Here is an 18,164-nt window from a genome sequence, read left to right as displayed (position 1 = left end):
CTTCCCCTCCCAAACCACAGTTATTGGTGCTACTCAGTCTGGAAAAACTAGTCTAGTGCGAAAAATTTTGGAAAATTTAGACTCGAGTTTTTCTACAAATATCGATAACATTTTTTGGTTTTATGGTGTTGACAATGATGGAATACCAAAACATTTGCCACAAATTACTTGCATTGAAGGTATACCAGATGTTGAATTTTTGAAACAACATCGTTTCAAAAACAACATTATTGTGATGGATGATTTGATGAATATTTTTGCGAGAGATAAGAAATCTCTTCATCTTTTAAATGATTTATTCTGCGTCTACGCTCACCACTACAATTGTGCAATTTTTAACCTCGTACAGTCTGCATTTGCACTCCCTCCAACTACGAGAAATAATTCTACATATTTAATTCTAATGCGGAATCTCTCTGATGCTTCACAAATTAAAAATTTACTAATTCAACAATTTGGAGAAAAGTGGAGGGGGGGCACTGAAAGCATATCAATCAGTCATGAGTAAACCTTACAACGCAATGATGATAAACAATGATCCCAATGCAGATCCATGTTTCAGAATAATGGAAAACTTCTTACACGAGTTCCCAATAGTATATAAATAGCTTTATAATGTATATTTCTAAAATGGCTGAACGTTTAATTATCCATCTTGATTTTTTGAACAAAGTTTTGAAAAAGAGAAGTCTTATTGATCTTGCTACCGACAAGGAAGTTTCAATTTTAGTGGAAATTATTGCAAACTTGATGAAAACAAAATATGTGCCCTTGGGAAAAGTTGAATTGGCTACTTTGAAACCAAAAATTGGCCTTTTAGCTCGAATTTCAAAATGTCGAGATGTTGATGTCGCTCGAAATTTGCTATTTAAGCTCAAGAAATCAGAATTAAAAAGTATTATCATTCCAGCGCTGATTGCAACAAAGCTAAAATGATTAAAAGATACCGGCTAATTGAAATTGATGGCCACAATCCTCTGGACCCTCCTCGTCGTCTACTTGATGAAATATTGAATGATAAGACTTTAGATGTTGATTCTAAACGTCAATTCTATCAAGATTTATTATATCGGGTGAAAAATTTACCACACTTGCGTATAATTGACAGAAATGTCTTAAAGACCTTTGACGAGCTCGTGAAGAATTATGAGAAAACCCCCAACTTGAAACAAATATCTGAAGCAAAACCACCAGTAGATGAAAAATATTTATATGAGGGAAACATTACGGAAATGGATTATACTCAAAAAAGTTATACATCATATGAAGACGAAAGCGATTCGGATATGAGCACTACGCTATCACCTGCAATTCCAACACCAGAACAACCATCTACTGACACACCTCTTTCTTCCCCGATAGCAACAAAACCTATAACTCGCCAGACTGTGAAACAAACGACAGGGCAACAATACATTGTACCAGTAAAACCACGAATAAAACCAGCAAGACTACCGGCGATCCCAATATTCAGAAAAGGAAAAGGTACAAATAGGCTGACTATTCGTTTGTGGAGATAATGTCTGAACAAGTAATTAAAGACGCTTATTTGAACCCAAAAAACCCCTGTGCATTTTCATCCGTCAATGCAATTCATCAATTTGTAAAACATAGAGGAATTACAAGACGCCGAGTGGAAGAAGTATTAGAAAATATTGAGGCATACACTAAACATTTTCCTGTTCGATCCAAATTTCCTAGATTGCAGACAACATCCTCTGGCATTGAAAACTCTATTCAAATCGATCTAGCTGATGTCTCCCGTCATAAAAAGTACAATGACGGTGTAACATTTTTACTAGTCTGTGTTGACGTGTACTCACGCATGTTTTACGTGGAACCTCTAAAGTCTAAAAAGGGAGAAGAAGTTGTTGTGGCTTTGGAAAAAATAATTTCAAAGTTCAAATCCCCACCAATTTATGTGTACAGTGATTTTGGAAAAGAATTTTACAATGTTCACGTCAAAAACTACCTTGATTCTCTTTCTATTCGACACTGTACACCTAAGAGTGAGATAAAATGTGCAATGGCCGAACGTGCCAATCGCACTCTCAAATCTAGACTTGCCAAATTTATGACATCTAAATACAATTGGCGGTATGTTGACGTCTTGTCAAAAGTGGTCGATGGCATAAATCGTTCCGTAAACCGATCAATCAAAAAGGCGCCTATCGATGTGAAGAATGGAGATTTCTCTTTTCGGCGAAGGGGAAGACGTGTGAGACGAAAATATAACATTGGAGATCATGTACGAATTTATGCAAAACAAGGGACTTTTGATAAGGGATACGAGGAAAGATGGACTCAGGAGGTATTTGTTATTACTCATATTTTTCCAACCGATCCTGTAACGTATACTTTGGCTGATGAAAATGGAGAAGTTATAGACGGAAAGTTTTATTATCATGAAATGATTCGAGTTTTTTATGAACAAGATCAAGTTTATAGAATTGAAAAAATTGTAGGATATAGAAAACACAAGGGTAAAAAACAAGTGAAAGTTCGTTGGGAAGGACACTCTGCAGAGTTTGACTCTTGGGTGAATGAATCAGAAATTTTAGATATTCAACAGTAGGGGTAAAGAAAGTAGTATTTTACAATCTGATAGAACATTAACTTTACCCATCCTACCTAGAATGTCAACCATTGAACGGGAAAAAATCAAATCAACCAACTTCCACTACACCTCAATAAACTCCGACCGAGCAAAATGAATAATGATTTTATTCAAATTTCATTTTTATTAAAACTTTTTTTTAAAATAAAATGTAATTAAACTTCAAAACTATGTTTTTTTTTAACGAGGGAGGGTGGGTCTGTCTAAAGAACAGTCAATGACCTAGTTTTAGTGAGAGAGAAGAGAGTTTAGAAAAAATAGGGTACATAATAGTCTGATTTTCAAAATTAGCTCATTCTTGTCATTATGCAGCCTAGCGAGCTGCGGTTTTTTTTAGCTCTTGATTTTCAAAATCATATCACTTTATCAGTTATCACCAAATTTAAGTAGAGTAATCACCAAATTTGAAGAGTAGAATAATCGCCTAACGGATATCATCATATCTGTTGTCATCATATCAGTTATCACCTTATCAGTTATCACTTTATCAGTAATCACTTTTTTCAAAATTTGAGCAATGTAGTCTTGATAACCACCTTACCGCAATCACTGTATCACTAGTTATCACCTTATCAGTTATCACTTTATCAGTAATCACTTTTTTGGGAATTTGAGCAATGTAGTTCTGATAATCACTTTACCGTAATCACCGTATCAGTTATCATTTTATCAGTAATCACCTTATCAGTAATCACCTTATCATTTCATCATTTAATCCACCATACTCTGATCTTCAAGCATTTTCATTCATGTATAATCACTCTTATCACTCTTATCAGTAATTTTATCAGTTAATCACTTTCTGATTTGAGGGGATGATTAAGTATTCTCACAGAGGCAGTTAGAAGTGAAAATAAAGCACAGGGGGCGGGGCTTGCTAAGCCCCGCCCCCTGTGCTTTATTTTCACTTCTAACTGCCTCTGTATACTACTGACGACCACTGAAATCATACCGAGAAGAGTACACCACATTCTCGGTTAATTCAGTAGACGTGAACTCGATCAGTGCAGCAAGAATCCCACACATCGATGTAGAGTTGGACGGAGAAACTCTGGAAGCCCTGGTCGATACAGGCGCCGCTATCAGTTATCTACCACTCTCTTCCGTGAAATCCGAAATAAATAACCGGAACACCCCCTCTGCAAAAGCAGCCAATGGATCTAGCATACACTTTTTGGGAACATGCATGGGAACGATAAAAATCGGAAATTTATCAATTCCACACGAGTGGCTAGTGTCCAAAAACTCTGAATGCCCAGCACCTATGCTCATTGGATCGGATCTGATAAAGAAATTGAACAGCCTGGGACACGGATTGAACATTAACCTCCACAAAAAGACCATCAAAATTGGTGAATGCGACATCAAAATTAACGCAATCACTGGAGGAGAAAAGAAACACAGGGTCTGTGTAACCGACACAACCACGATCAAACCAAGATCTGAAGCCATCATCCCTGTGTTCATCAAAAACTACTCCTCACATTGGGGAAACGAGTTCGTCCTGGAAGATAACCAAATTGATTCTGACGACATTTATGTCATTGCCAGAAGTTTGGTGAAAACCGACGAAAAAGGAAGGACACAGCTCCAAGTCTTCAATCCGTCGGCTACAAAAATCGAATTCCGAAGAGGAAAATTCGTGGCGTTAGCAACTGAACCATACGAAGTTCTGGCTATCAAAGATGAAACACCATCGCCGGAAGCGCATTGGGAAGCGAAGCTGCCACAATTACCACAGAAACGACCAGATGGGTACAGAGTATCCGACAGAGTCGATCTTTCAAGATGCAAGCTCAACAAACAACAGAAAGAGGATCTCAGGCTCATAATTGATTTTCACGAAAACGCCTTTGTGGGACCAGATGGAATACTAGGAGAGTACCTTGGACCAATTCGTCACAAAATCGAAATGATCGACGAAAACGACGTCCCGAAAGGGAAAATCTACCGTATTCCACTCGAAAAAAGGAAGGAAGTGGAAGCCCAGATCCAAGAAATGCTGAAACAAAAAATTGTGCAAAGATCCGACTCGCCATTCTGCGCTCCCATTGTGCTAGTGAGGAAGGCAGACAAGACATCATGGAGATTCACAGTAGACTTCAGAGCACTGAACGCGGTCACAAAACCAGTTCAGAGCGTGATACCGAATATCCACGAAATCTTGGATCTCTGTGCGGAACAAGCCTTCTACACGAGTCTTGACTTTCAGCAAGGCTTCCATCAGATTCCAGTCGAGACGGCACATTGTGCACGAACTGCGTTTGCGTGCCATCTTGGAGCGTTTGAGTATTTGAGAATGCCAATGGGACTCAAAGGTTCACCGGGCACCTTTCAAAGAGTGATGAACGACCTCATTAAGGACTTGAAAGCTCGTGTTTTTGTGTACATTGATGATATGATAATAACTTCATCGACGGCCACAAAACATCTACACGATATCCATGAAGTCCTGACAAAAATCGAGAACATGGGGATGAAACTGAAAGCGGAGAAATCCCAGTTCGCTCTAGCAGAACTCCGATTCCTAGGCTTCATCGTATCCAATACAGGAATACTAACCGATCCGGAAAAAACACGGGCAGTCGATGAATACCCACAACCAAAAACGGTCCGAGAAGTGAGAGCGTTCATCGGAATGTCTTCCTTCTATAGACGTTTCATAGAAGGCTTCTCCAAAATTGCAGCTCCCATCCTGGAACTGACCAAGAAGGACAAGGAATTCATCTGGACAGAAGAATGTAACCAAGCTTTCAACCAACTGAAAGGAGCGATCACAAGGAATCCTATTCTGGTGGCTCCGAAACTTGGGAAACCATTCACCATCGAAGTGGACAGCTCGGGAAAAGGAGTTGGAGCAGTACTCCTCCAGGCTCAAGATGAAGAAGACAAAGACAGACGTGTCGTTGCCTTCGCTTCACGAGTCTACACAGGAGCAGAGAAGAACTATCCAGCCATAGAGCTTGAAGCCCTTGGACTGACATACGCCGTCCAACAATTTCGCCCCTATATCGATGGCGCAAAGACACGAATCATCACCGATCATGCCCCATTGAAGAGCCTCTTACACCGCAAAGATCTGGTCGGACGACTCGCAAAGTACCAAATTGTACTTCAAGAGTATGACATCTCTATTGAGTACAGACCGGGAAAACAGAACGTCGTATGTGACACGCTCTCTCGGTACCACCCAAACCGCCAAGAAAAATCTCAGAAAACTGAGATTTGTGCAGTTGGAGACGTTGTCAACATCGACTTCAACCGGGCCAGAGCAGAGCAAGACACGGACAAGAGAATCAGAGAAATGAAGGATCTCTCCCGAAAGTTCCGTATCCAGTCAGAAACCTTGTTCGAAAAAGGACCAGAGGAACAGTGGATCTTGAGACTTCCAGCAGGTTCCAAATATGGCAAAGAATTGGCAAAAGGAATTCACTCCTCAATCTTCGAAAGTGCCCACCTCGGACAAGAAAAAACCGAACAGAGAGTACGATCGATAGCCATCTGGTCAGGCATGAGAAAGGACATCCGAGACGTGGTCGACACATGCGAAATCTGCCAAAAGAATAAAGACCCAGCCAAAACCAGGATTAAAGCAACTCTGGGAAAACTACCGGAAACCTCGGAACCTTTCGAAAGGGTGCACTCCGATTACGTCGGACCCTTGCCGGAAACATCACAGGGAAACAAACACATCGCAGTCTTTGTGTGTGCGTTCAGCAAGTTTGTCATTGCTGAACCAGTAGCGGACCAGACTGCCGAAACCCTCTGTGATGTCTTCAAAAATCGAGTAGTTGCTCGATTTGGACCACCAAAATTGTTGGTTACGGATCAAGGAACCAATTTCATGAGCCAACAATTTGAGAAATTGTTGAAATCGGTAAACTGTGCCCACAAAACAAGTACGGCATACCACCACGAGGCCAATGGCCAGGTAGAGAGAGCCAATCAAACTATCGAAAACATGATTCGACAAGTTGAAAACCATGAGGAATGGGACAAAGAGCTACAACTCCTGGTACATGCATACAACAACTCAATAAATGCCACTACCGGTCTCAGTCCCCACAGGGTTATCCACGGCCAGCACGCCCGTACAGCCATGAAAAATGGCCTGGACAACGAAGAAAAGGACACGAAGTCCCCCCAGTCACACTCTGAAAACATCGAGAAGACCCAAGCCCAACTCAGAAAACAATGTATGGAGAAAATCCGGAGACGAACGGAAAAACAAAGAAACCACCACGACACAAACAAACCGATCAACGACGTTATCATTAAAGTCGGAGACAAGGTTTGGATCCGAAGAGGAAGGTGCAACAAAATCACTGCCCAATTTATCGGTCCTTTCGAAGTGATCGAAGTGGAAGATCCGAATGTCACCGTCAAAATACCAGCAGTAACGACTCGTTCCAAACGAGAAAGATCACGGACAGTTCACAAAAATGACTGCAAACTAGTCCGCGAGGAAGAAAAGGAAGATCCGACGGACCCCACACCAACGGGATCAGCATAGCTGGTCACAGAAAAATGAAATCGGGTTTTCTTTTCTTTCCTACTGGGTTACTGTTCGGGTTTATCTGTATCCATATCTTTGAAAAAAAAAAAAAGACGGGCAACAACAACAATTTCCTTTATTAACCAACAGAAAAATAAAAGGAAAATCAACAAGAGAAGCGAAAACAACAGATTCTTCAGGAAGAATCTAGACCGGAGGGGCGGAAGGGGTCACCTCATCGCGAGGGACGAACGAGCTGCGGCGACGGCGGACGACATTCTTGTCGACAACGAGCCCATGGCGTGCGGCCCACTCATGGTACCAACACCCGAAGAGCGATCCGACAAGACCAAGGAGCACGAAGACCAAGAACCAAGGAATCCCTGAAGAAAGATTAAACTTAACCAGGAAAAGGAAATCGGCAACCTACAACAAGAGCATCCTGAAGTGACCACCGCTGGATCTGCGGTTGCGGCCGAGGAAGCAACACTCGAGGAACAATCCGAACCCATCCATCCCAAATCACAAATACACTCAGCAACCTCTGACACCATGACACAAACACCCCGGGCGGAACACCCATTCGGGCACAAGTCGGCGGACAACAGAGACATGTTCTGAAAAGGAAATAATGAGGAAAAGTAGTACGTGTTTAAGAGAATTTTGAGGAGGAAAAAAACTAAAAATGAGAAAGAAAAGTTGATTCCCATCATAAGAATGAGTAAACAAAATGTTGTTTACTGGAAAACAGTAAACAACAAACAATTTGTTTACAGAAAACAACGTACAGTAACCTGGGTTTAGGATGAGCAAGACTTAACGAGCGTGGAAAAACCCACCTGCTTCTCCCAAAAAGGAAAAAAAAAGAGAAGAAAAGATGAGAAAACGGAAAAAGAGAAAAAGAGAAAAAAAAAACAACACAAAAAATTTTTTTTTCCAGAAACATCTCATGGAGGAGCAGGAGGAGCTCGATTATAGCGAAGACCCGTCGGATTTCTTGGATGACCCCCTCGACGAGATACCCATACCAGCCGTCCCCATGGACAAGACACCAGCGGTCACCAGGGTTCAGACACCAGCAACTCCAAGTGTCAAGGCTCCGCCATCAATTAAGAGCCTGGGAAGAATCCCGAAAAAACAAACCATGAGGGATATTACAGAAAAAATGCTGGACAAAATTGGAGATCCAAAGGAAACACTTCAAACTGAAGGAAAAAAGAAGCAAGCACGTCATGACCGGCGACAGAACATCCGCGCAAGCAACCGAACACATCCACAGAACCCACTCCCACGTCGCACCCCGCTTCTTCCCACTCCGATTCGCCCCACTCCAATCCGCCCCATTCCTCTGCTCCCTGACCGTCCTCATCCCATCCCTCCCATTCCTCCTTTTCCTTTCCCTCAGGGAATCCCCATAATGAACTCTCCTTGGAACTTCCACGAGCAGACGGCCTATTTCCTTGCCCAGCAGATATATAGTCAAAATGCATCCAACCTCTCCTTTGGAGCTCCGGGACGGAGCTCAGGGGGAGAGGGGGGATGTGAAATGCAAGGATCCTGGGCAAGGAACCGCGGCGGCCCCGCCCGCCAACAAGGAGGGAAGAGAGAGCGTGGCGGTGGAGAGGGTCGCGGGCCAACATGACACACACATACTTTTAACTAGAGACTTTTATCGCGACACACACTTTAACCAGACAGAGATTTTTCCTAGATGTTCACACTAAGTTAGTTTAGTTTATTCCTTAAAATGTAATTCATTCTTTTATTGTAATGTAGTTTCTCTGTGCCTATATTTTTATTTTATCTTTATCTATTTCTCTTTATTTTGTAGTTTATCTTTTATTCGTTTATTCCTTTATCTTCTTTTAATAAATTCGTAACTATCTAGAGGACATGGTTGTTTGTTGTTTATTTCAGGAATTAAATTTTAAATTAGATCCCCCTTCGGGTGGCATCTAACACTATAGCATTCAATTTTGTGAGCTCCTCAAAATTCCTTGAATGTTTTTCTTGAATCGACATAGTTACTGAGATGACTTCATCAATTGATTTCAGGTTGGCTGCTGTCATCAAAATATTCTGATAGAGAGTGTTGAACGTGTCTCTACTCTTGGGCAATACGCGATTATCCACAACGCTTTGAATCTTATGTAGTTTAGAAGCTACCAGATTGAAATTGAGATTATTATTGGTGAATTCCAAAAGACTTGCACGAATCTCTTCGATTTTCAGTAATCCATTGGTGGGACGTTGTTCAAATGAATTGGTAACACCATTGATGAGTTGAGATACGGTTTTCAATTGCTCCATCGACTTAGCAAGTGGAATCTGTTGAATATCGACAGCTAATTGGACCCATGAATCGTCAAGAGCAATGGAAATTGCGTCGATGTCAGCAGAGCCGCTTGGGAATCCAGGGGTCTGAAAAATAATATTATGAATGAGGTAAATTAAACTTAAATGGGATCCCCGATATTTTGATGTAAGAGTAATTCCCAATCTCACCTGTTTCAAAGCTCTGTCTCCATGTATACGAGGACGCGTGACCATAAAAGTTTGAAGTTCATCAAAGGAATGAAAATTAGATTTAACAGTTTCGATGACTCCAGTCAATGAGTTCATGTGAGCTCCAATTGTGTTCAAAATTGGGTCATCAATGGTATCAATGTAGTTTCGGATATCGGAGTTGTCCTCAAACAATTTGACTGCACTGTGAAACGAAAGCAATTTCACAAAATGAGCTTTCGGGTCCCTCAGTTCAACAGATTCCACGTTTCTCTTGATTTCGTCCAGTTTGGTGTTAATTAGCGCTACGGCAAGTGTTGGCATGAGACCGAAATAGGTTCTAATATCAGCGGCCCGAACATTACCGTTCATTTTCTCAAATCCATTTGCGACAGCGATAGAGGCTTTGAAGAGAGCATCAAGTTTTGTCCAATCAACATTCTTTGCTGTCCAATTAGTTGTAGCCGTGAGGTACTCGTTCCCAGGTGTCTCCAACGTGGTAATGTTATTAGCAGTTTTGGCAATAGAACTAATCAACAACATCCTATCCTCCATCCGTTTGATCTCATCGTTACCCTTCAACTTTTCACTTAATCCCGTAACTTCCTTGACCACCGAACTCAACGTATCCAAAGGAATCTTCTCGATGTAGTCTGGCGTGATAGTTCCGAAATTGAGCAGTTCCATGATAAGAGTGTTAGTTTCGACGGTTCCTTTGGTGATGGATTGCTGGAGGGCAATTCCGTTGATGACACGAGACATCTTTTGCATTCGGATGACTGCAGTGCGGAAGGTATCTGGAAAAGAGGAGATTGGTGGGGAACTAGCTACAGTATTCTTACCGTCCAGTTCACGTCGGATACGGTAGTGGTTGTTGGATTTGTTACTGTAACTTGCAACCTCTGAAAAATCAATAGATAATCTAGATCTCCGCAAGACTCTAACATACCGTAATCCTCATGGGCGGTGCTATTCTTATTCGAGTTGTGTCGAATGATTGGAAAGCCATTGATTATGGTGGAGTATATCACGGTGAGCAAAATGGCTGAAAATTACAGGTGAGCTCCGCCCCTTTCTTCAAAGTACTCATACCATTTCTAGCCGTGCTCCAGATGATTCGTGACGTCATTGTAGAGATCCCTGACGATTCTCTTTTGAAACTTCGAGAACTTTCGATTCGATTCGAGAGAAAGAAAAAAGTCGAATTGATTCGAATTATGAGAAATGGTGAGAAATGGGGGCGACACGAGATTTCGACGGTCAAAGGTCAACGTGATATAAATAAATTGTTTTTTGAGGAAAATTGTTAGAATCAAAAGAAAAAAAGTAAACTACTCGTGATAAATCCCCCACAAACCTACTGCCCCACATTCGCTTTTCTCTTGCTCATTTCCATAACACTCCTCAATTTATCGATCGAATTGATTCGTTTTTTTCTCTCGAGAGATTGCCAACACAACAGCTAGAAGACACGCCACCTGGTCTGCAACCCCAAAATTGTTCATAATGAGTAAGTTTCAGATATTCCCGCCGTGCCAGTAACTTTTGTCATTTTCAGACTTCATTAGACTAATAGTATTATTAATGATGGTGGTCAGAGCCGTTGTGCTAGTTTTATTGAACGATGGAAATTCAGAGTGGTCTCGTTTTCCACGAGCCAGTAATAGTGAGTAGTTTCTATGTAGTGAACTTACCATAAGAAGTATTTCAGAGGAATTCTCCGATTCCCTCGAACAAATGCAAAAGATCGCCCGTATTACGAATGGGATCTACCTCCAACAATCCCTTATCAAAGGAACGATTCCATCTGGTGAACTTGTGTCGGAGATGTTCCAACTTGGCTCCATTACTCCATCTGAAGTTGATGAGATTGATACGACAAAGTTGGGAGAAGTGGTGAAGAAGATTGGTGATTTACCTGGTCAGTTGAAAGAGACAGACGGAGTTAAGAGTATCGAGAACCGATTGCTGTTGCTGAGATCGATTGTGGATTCATCGAATGGAGTGAACAAGTTGGAGAAAGTGGATGACTCGTTTTCGACTGACATCACCAGTATGACAAAAGTTGATGTGGATTGGAGACCTGTCGGCAAGTATGCAACGGCTTTGAATTCCTTAGTCCAGTCGATAGCTGGAGTAGAAAAGAATATTGAAATAACAGTCGACAATGCTGAATTGATGTTGAAAGCTGTAGAAGATGCTTGTGAGGAATTAAATAGCGAGCTGCTGCCGACTGTCTCCTCATTGCCCAAACTTGAGAACGTCAGAAAAGCTGAGAAGATGTTCACAACTTACTCTACACTCCACACTAGCATGGTGTACTATGCGAATAGTTTTGAAATGCTAAAGTACAACATGACAACCGACGACACTAACATTCAACTGGTGGGAGACAATTTCAAGAGCATGGGTACGATGGTTGAAGATGCTGGCAACAGTATCAAGGATTTCAGAACACTTCAACACATTTTTGGCTACGGAAGTGGGAGCAGAACCTTCAAACATACTCCAGCGTTTTCCAACGGAGCATCTGAATTCAAATTGGTTTCTGGAGACTTTGGGAACGCTTGGGTCCAACAAGTGATTGGTTCGGAGCACACACAGTTGGCAACTGCATTGAATTCTCTGGAAAGTCTTGCAAAATTTGGAAAAGACGTGGCTGCTTCGAATGGAAACTCTAAAACCATCTCTCAAGTGTTTGGACGTATCACAGAAGTGTCTAAGATGAAGGTGCCGTTTAAATCACTGGCTTCAAGCTTGAAAAAGGTCATTATGTCGAATGAGGTTCCAAAATATGTTCCGGGAAATATGGACAAGTATAAGGAACTCTTTGATAGCGTCTTGTTGTTGTTCCAACAATTGAAAGCTATCGACAGGATGATAGAAGTTGCTCAAGTTCTTGGGACCAAAGACAGTGCCCCGCATTTTGAAACTGTTGAGAAGATTTCTGATTTAAAGAAGAATGACAACGCCCTAACCAGGTTGAAAGAACTAAGAGACAATGCCAGCTTCAAACACATTGCGAACAAATTGAAGAAGTTCCCAACCAACTCTGAAATCGGAAACAGAAGGTTTCAAGGAAGTACTTAACATTGGGGACTCAAAGGGGAATAAAAAGAAACCATTGGTTGATCCGGCGAATTCTATTCTGAAAAACAAGAACAAGCTGAAAAACTATTTTGACGACTCCACCAAATTTCTAAAAGTTTTGAACACAATAAGAGGTGTCAAAGAATTTGAGTCAATTGATCCAGTTGTTCAGATGAGGAAGAAACTAAGTGGGCCCACTCAAGGAAATAAGATCGACTTCAGTTCAGTGAGTAAGAGTGTGGATGAGATGAAGAAACAGATGAAGGCGTTGAAAGATTGGATCGGGAAGATGAAGGGATTCGTGAGTGTTGAGACGGACGCATTGCTTCAGTTGGGTGATGTCAAGAAGGATTCGGACACACTTGGATCAGCTACTCTTGGAGTTAGCAATATTAAAAAAGCTGGTGGCAAGAAAATCGACTTATCCAAAATTGATAGAGTGATTCCGGCTACGAAGGCAATAAAAAAGAAGAAAATAGTGAAACTGACGGCTGACGAGGATAAGAGTTTGAAAGAACTGGAAACATTGGAACAGGACTACAAATCAGTGACTCTTGATGTGAGCAGTTACATAGATTCTGTCAAGACATCTCAATCAAACAAACTGGTAGATCACGTTGATATTTTTGAGAAAGCCTCCTCAGTTGATGGGATTCAGACCGATTTCAGCTTCACGAAATCCGGAATCGAGAAGTTAATTGATGTGGCTGATTCTGGAGATCAACAAAATCTACGTGATTTCATTCCAGTTATCGACCAGCTCGACTCTCTTGGTTTGGACTTTTCCAAACACCATTCTTACTTCTCTTCTGCCAAAGAGTCTCTCAACTCGATGGATCTCACATTCGCCAAGATCACTCAACTCTTGACACCCACTACGACACCGACTCCAGTCATAAAATCTCCAAGTGGAACACAATCGAATCCATCCAAACCAGGTGGACCATCTGGAGCACCTGGCAATCCATCTCAGTCAGGAAGTCAGTCGGCATCCGATATGGAGAATACTACAAAAGCGTCGGGAGGAATGTGAGTATTGAAATGATACATTAATATGAGTTTTCTTTTTTCAGACCTTGGTGGGGTATGGCTATCATCATCTTGTTTGTCTTGGTTTTGATCATTCTCTTCATTATTTGGGTCTGTCGAAAAATACCATGTTGCCGAAAAGACAAAGGAAAAGTGGATCCAGAGCTGGGACATGTCATTCCTCCAAGTCCAGATGATAAAGGGACATCGACTCCAGGTAACAAGACACCGGATGATCCTAAACTAAAACCAATCGGTTAGTTGTAGAGTTGGTTTCTGGAAATTAAAAATTAAGTTTGGTTTTTTCAGCAGGAAAATCCTCGTCAGTGTCGGGCAGTGCCGAAAATGTAAACGGTTCAAAATTGGAAGGAAACAGTAGACCATCAACGTCAGATTCTAAGACACCTGGTTAGTTGAAAATTTTCTTTTTGAAATTTGAATGTTTGAAACTTTTGAAATTGTATTTGATTTTTCAGCAGGGACACCCTCGTCAGTATCGGACAGTGCCGAAAAAGTGAACGGTTCGAAAACTTCGTCAGGTTCTAAGACACCAAGTGGTGGTTCGAAGCCATCATCTGTGTCGACAAGTTGTGAAACAACAGCTGACGATAAGAAGACATCTAAAGAGAAGCCATTGGTGAAGACGTCAAAATCAAAAGCTGCCTCAGATATTTCGAAATCAAACAAAAGTGCGAAGTCAGAAAAGAATAATGAATTGGAAACTGATGAACCAGGGGAAACTGAGTCAACTCTTCCTGGTGGGTTTTTTTGAGTTTGTATTTTTTATTGTTCTAGGGAATGATCCGAAATCATAGCGCCACTGTTTAAGATTTCGAAGAGTTAAACACAGTTTTTGAAAGTTTTCTAAAGTTTAGATATAGTGATTTCAAAATCCTATAACTTTACGACAGATTTGCAACCAGAGTTGAGCGGAATTCCGTCTTCCGCCTTCCGCCTTCCGCTGTTTAAAGATTTTTTCCTCAGCTTGAAAAATTTGATCACCTATTCCAATTTTCTGATATTTTTGAGGTTTTTTGCAGCAAAGCTATCAGTGCTTACCGAAAAAACAAAATTTAACTCAATTTTAACCATTTTAGTGTTTTTTACTACAAAATAAGGCCAAAATCGTATTTTTGAAAGCAATATTGTATTCCGCCTTCCGCCTTTTAGCATTTTTTTCCATTCCGCTTTCCGCCTTCCGCCTTCCGCCTTCCCCGCCTTCCGCCATTTCAAAAACCGCATTCCGCTCAACTCTGCTTGCAACGGTTACGCGCCACACTATTTATGCACAAGAGGTCGGGCGTGTGAAAATGAAAATATATAATTTTGCAGTGGTGCCAGTTCGGATTGTTCATGCATTCATCAGATCTGATTTCATGAAATTAACAAACATTTATGGTAAGAATATGGAGGATCTGGCGAATTGCTTGCCGACATTGAAAGGTCTTCAACGTTTCGAACTGGGCAAGTAAGTGTAGAGTCTCTGTCGGCTATAATAATACTTTTTGTGTTGCAGAAAGCCGTTTGAAACCACATCAAATGGAATAGAGATAACCACTTTTCTTCAAATATTCGAAATAAAACTGAGTGATGTCGTTCTGTGGACATTCGTGGAAGAGCGAAATATAGATTGTGAGATAGATCCTTTTTGCCAGTATATCAGAGCGAACGAGGGTAGGACAATTCTGAAATTTCATAAAAGGGATGGTGAGTCTCACCGCTTGATATTGCCACTGCATACTTTTCGATTTCAGACAATTACGGCGAGTTTCTTCCCTTGGATCTCGATGAAACGCTTCGATTTGAAGAGCATAAACTGACAATAACTTGTACGCACATCGAAGAAAAAGATACGGATCTTGAGAGACGCACTTTGAAAATTAAATTTGAGTAAGAATTTCAATTTTCTTTTTTTAATTTATAAAAAAAACAAAGCATTTTCTAGCGGTGAAACTGCATTCGATGTTTATTTCGTATGGCATCGTGGTAATCCGAAATATGGATTTTCAATGAATCCTAAAACAATGTTGGATTTGTGGAAAGAATTCAGAGCGACACCGAATCTTACCATTTTATCAGGCATTTATCAGGCATCCGCAGCCTGGATTCTTTGTAAGGACACACACTTTCTTTCATTTTTTTACCTCAATTCTTGATGGTTTGCAGTTATTGAATTGGCCTTTCGTAAAGCGAGCAGCACGAATGAAGTTTCTGAACTGTCTTCTGACTGGGTCACTACCTTCTTAAAAGAAGTTGTAACCGATCTGGGAGTCAAGTATCCGTTGGCTTTTTCAACTGATAAGTGTAAAAATATATGGTTCGGAATGCGTTATTTCATGAGAGTATTGTGCGAGGTTAGTTAGTTGATTGGTTTTTTTTAGCTCTATTAGCTGTTCTCTGCGTTTCTCCATTTTGCCGCACAATTTTCTTTGGTCTCAGTAGAGCGCGGTTGTTAGAAGCGTGTCGTGTCTCATACTTCTCGAATTGCAGATTCCGATATGTCAGGAAATTCTAAGAAACATTTTTTTAATCGTTTATGCTAAAAATGATTTTAAACGTTCTCCTGGCTCAAAAGGAGCTTCTAGTAGAAAAGTTTTTCTGTGTAGTCCTCTCGGACAATATTTTTGCTCATAAAAAAGGAGACACTCTTCCAGCAACGCTTGTTTTAAGTCATAACGCAGACATTAATGCATCGAAATTTCAGCAACACAAGAAGGACCCGATAGTCAAAAAATATATTGACACATATCTTGACCCCGAACTGTTTTCTGATGAACCCGAGTACTCAAAATCAACCCAAATAAGAAGAGAAAAGGGAAAGAATGGTAAGATGTTCAAAGAGGCTCGGAAGAAGAGACATGTGTCAAAAGTGTCAAAAGGAACAAAGAAGAACTCGAAGAATGGGCCGTTGGATAATGATGTGGAAACGCAGGAAGCGGTGAATCGGAGCTTGAACTTTGTAAATGATTCATCGGGTGACAAAAGACAGAAAACTAAAGTGAAGAGAATAAATGAAAGAAGTAAAGATAAGAAGAAAGGAGGGAAGAGAAGTGCCCACAAGAAATAAGAAAAATCAATATTCGAAATGATACCCCCCTACTAGTAATTACTTGAGTACTGTGTGATTTATTCAATAAAGATTTAGATAATTTGGTTTTTTTTTTCATTTTCAGAGTCATCAGCACTTTTATTTGGAATTGATGGGATTCGAACATTTTTCGAGTTGGTGCACCTAAAAACCAATTTTCAGACTTATGAGAGTAACGACGCTTCGAATGAGTATAACCATGACTATGCTTGAGAGAAAATGAAAAACTACAGTAACCTAGAATAGGGTAAACGGAAAATTGAAATGGCATGAAATACAGTCATTTGAAAGGTAATGGCTTGCTGAATCCAAAAAACTAAATTCAAATGGGGAAAAATTGAAAATGAGTAACTTAGTCCACTTGAAATATTTTTCGCTCTTTTATAGCTGAAAAATTGGTTTAAAACGTTAGAATCATAAGAAAAACACTTTGGTTTTAGTTTAATTCAATTTTGCTCAGATTACTGTAGCTTAAAGGCGCAGAGTGGTGGTCACTGGTCAAATTAGGAATTTTCAGAACCAAGACATGATTATACTTTTCTGAAAAGTCTCGACGCGCTGATTCTGAAAATGCAATAAAAAATTTTAAAAACGGGTTAAAACTGACCGAGTTACATCTATTTTAAGATTTTGTGTTTTTTCGAAATTTTTCGAAATTCTGTAACTCAGTCCGTTGTTGACATTTTACGCTTTTTAATAGCTGAAAGAGTAGTTTGAAACGTTATAACCTTATAAAACATATTTCAGCGCCGATTCGATGCAAAGCTAATGGGTTACTGTAGTTTAAAGGCGCAGAGTGGTGGTCACTGGTTAAAAACTGGAATTTTCAGAAACCTAGTCATGATTATACTTATTTGAAAGGTCTCGACGCGATGATTCGAAAAAAGTAATTAAAATCTATAACGGGTAAAAACTGACCAAGTTACAGCGATTTGAATATTTAGTTATACAGTGCGTAACACAAGTATAAGGCCACCCATGAAATTGAGTTTATTGGCTCAGCGGAACATTTCTGGTTAAAACTAATAACGGATTTAGATTCCTCATCCAAAAATACCCCGAGAAAAATGTTTTTGTGACATGACCTCCAAATCTAGGATGGTGACGTGGCCAAATGTGAAAAGTGCGCACTTTCAAGCGTAACATAAGTATAAGGCCACCCCCGGAGTTGAGCAAAAAGAGTCGAATAAAGGCAAAGTTGCATTCTAGAATTGTATTTTAGGATTGTACAAATTACATTCAAATAGAAAACATCAAAACCATATAGTCCTGGCCCTACTGGTCTGCTGGGAACCTGGATTCAAGTCTCTCTCCATTTTTTTTCTTTGGACGCTAAACCG

At 40.5% G+C, this 18,164-nt stretch overlaps 4 protein-coding genes across 4 annotated transcripts; 2 read left to right on the top strand and 2 right to left on the bottom strand.

The window, feature by feature from the left end:
* Positions 1 to 7,319: 7,319 nt before the first annotated feature.
* Positions 7,320 to 7,726, bottom strand: GCK72_011586 (uncharacterized protein; the record flags this gene model as incomplete). Its single annotated transcript, XM_053728551.1, has 2 exons — positions 7,320 to 7,495; positions 7,543 to 7,726. 2 exons carry the CDS (start codon positions 7,724 to 7,726, stop codon positions 7,320 to 7,322), a joined length of 360 nt encoding a protein of 119 aa, XP_053588128.1.
* Positions 7,727 to 8,061: 335 nt separating this feature from the next.
* On the top strand, positions 8,062 to 8,754 carry GCK72_011585 (uncharacterized protein; the record flags this gene model as incomplete). Its single annotated transcript, XM_003106357.2, has 1 exon — positions 8,062 to 8,754. One exon carries the CDS (start codon positions 8,062 to 8,064, stop codon positions 8,752 to 8,754), a length of 693 nt encoding a protein of 230 aa, XP_003106405.2.
* Positions 8,755 to 9,044: 290 nt separating this feature from the next.
* On the bottom strand, positions 9,045 to 10,746 carry GCK72_011584 (uncharacterized protein; the record flags this gene model as incomplete). The annotated part of the gene is made up of 5 exons (XM_053728550.1): positions 9,045 to 9,533; positions 9,618 to 10,414; positions 10,460 to 10,519; positions 10,567 to 10,662; positions 10,710 to 10,746. The coding sequence occupies 5 exons, from the start codon at positions 10,744 to 10,746 to the stop codon at positions 9,045 to 9,047; spliced, it is 1,479 nt and encodes a 492-aa protein (XP_053588127.1).
* Positions 10,577 to 16,803, top strand: GCK72_011583 (uncharacterized protein; the record flags this gene model as incomplete). Its single annotated transcript, XM_053728549.1, has 14 exons — positions 10,577 to 10,649; positions 10,719 to 10,844; positions 11,176 to 11,283; positions 11,329 to 12,598; positions 12,654 to 13,736; positions 13,781 to 13,992; positions 14,046 to 14,144; positions 14,213 to 14,494; positions 15,069 to 15,204; positions 15,253 to 15,443; positions 15,491 to 15,626; positions 15,682 to 15,848; positions 15,903 to 16,090; positions 16,441 to 16,803. 14 exons carry the CDS (start codon positions 10,577 to 10,579, stop codon positions 16,801 to 16,803), a joined length of 4,434 nt encoding a protein of 1,477 aa, XP_053588126.1.
* Positions 16,804 to 18,164: the final 1,361 nt, after the last annotated feature.

Source organism: Caenorhabditis remanei, chromosome III (genome assembly GCF_010183535.1).
Source record: "Caenorhabditis remanei strain PX506 chromosome III, whole genome shotgun sequence".
Classification (NCBI taxonomy): Eukaryota; Metazoa; Nematoda; class Chromadorea; order Rhabditida; family Rhabditidae; genus Caenorhabditis; species Caenorhabditis remanei.
This window is presented reverse-complemented; position numbering and strand designations above follow the sequence as displayed.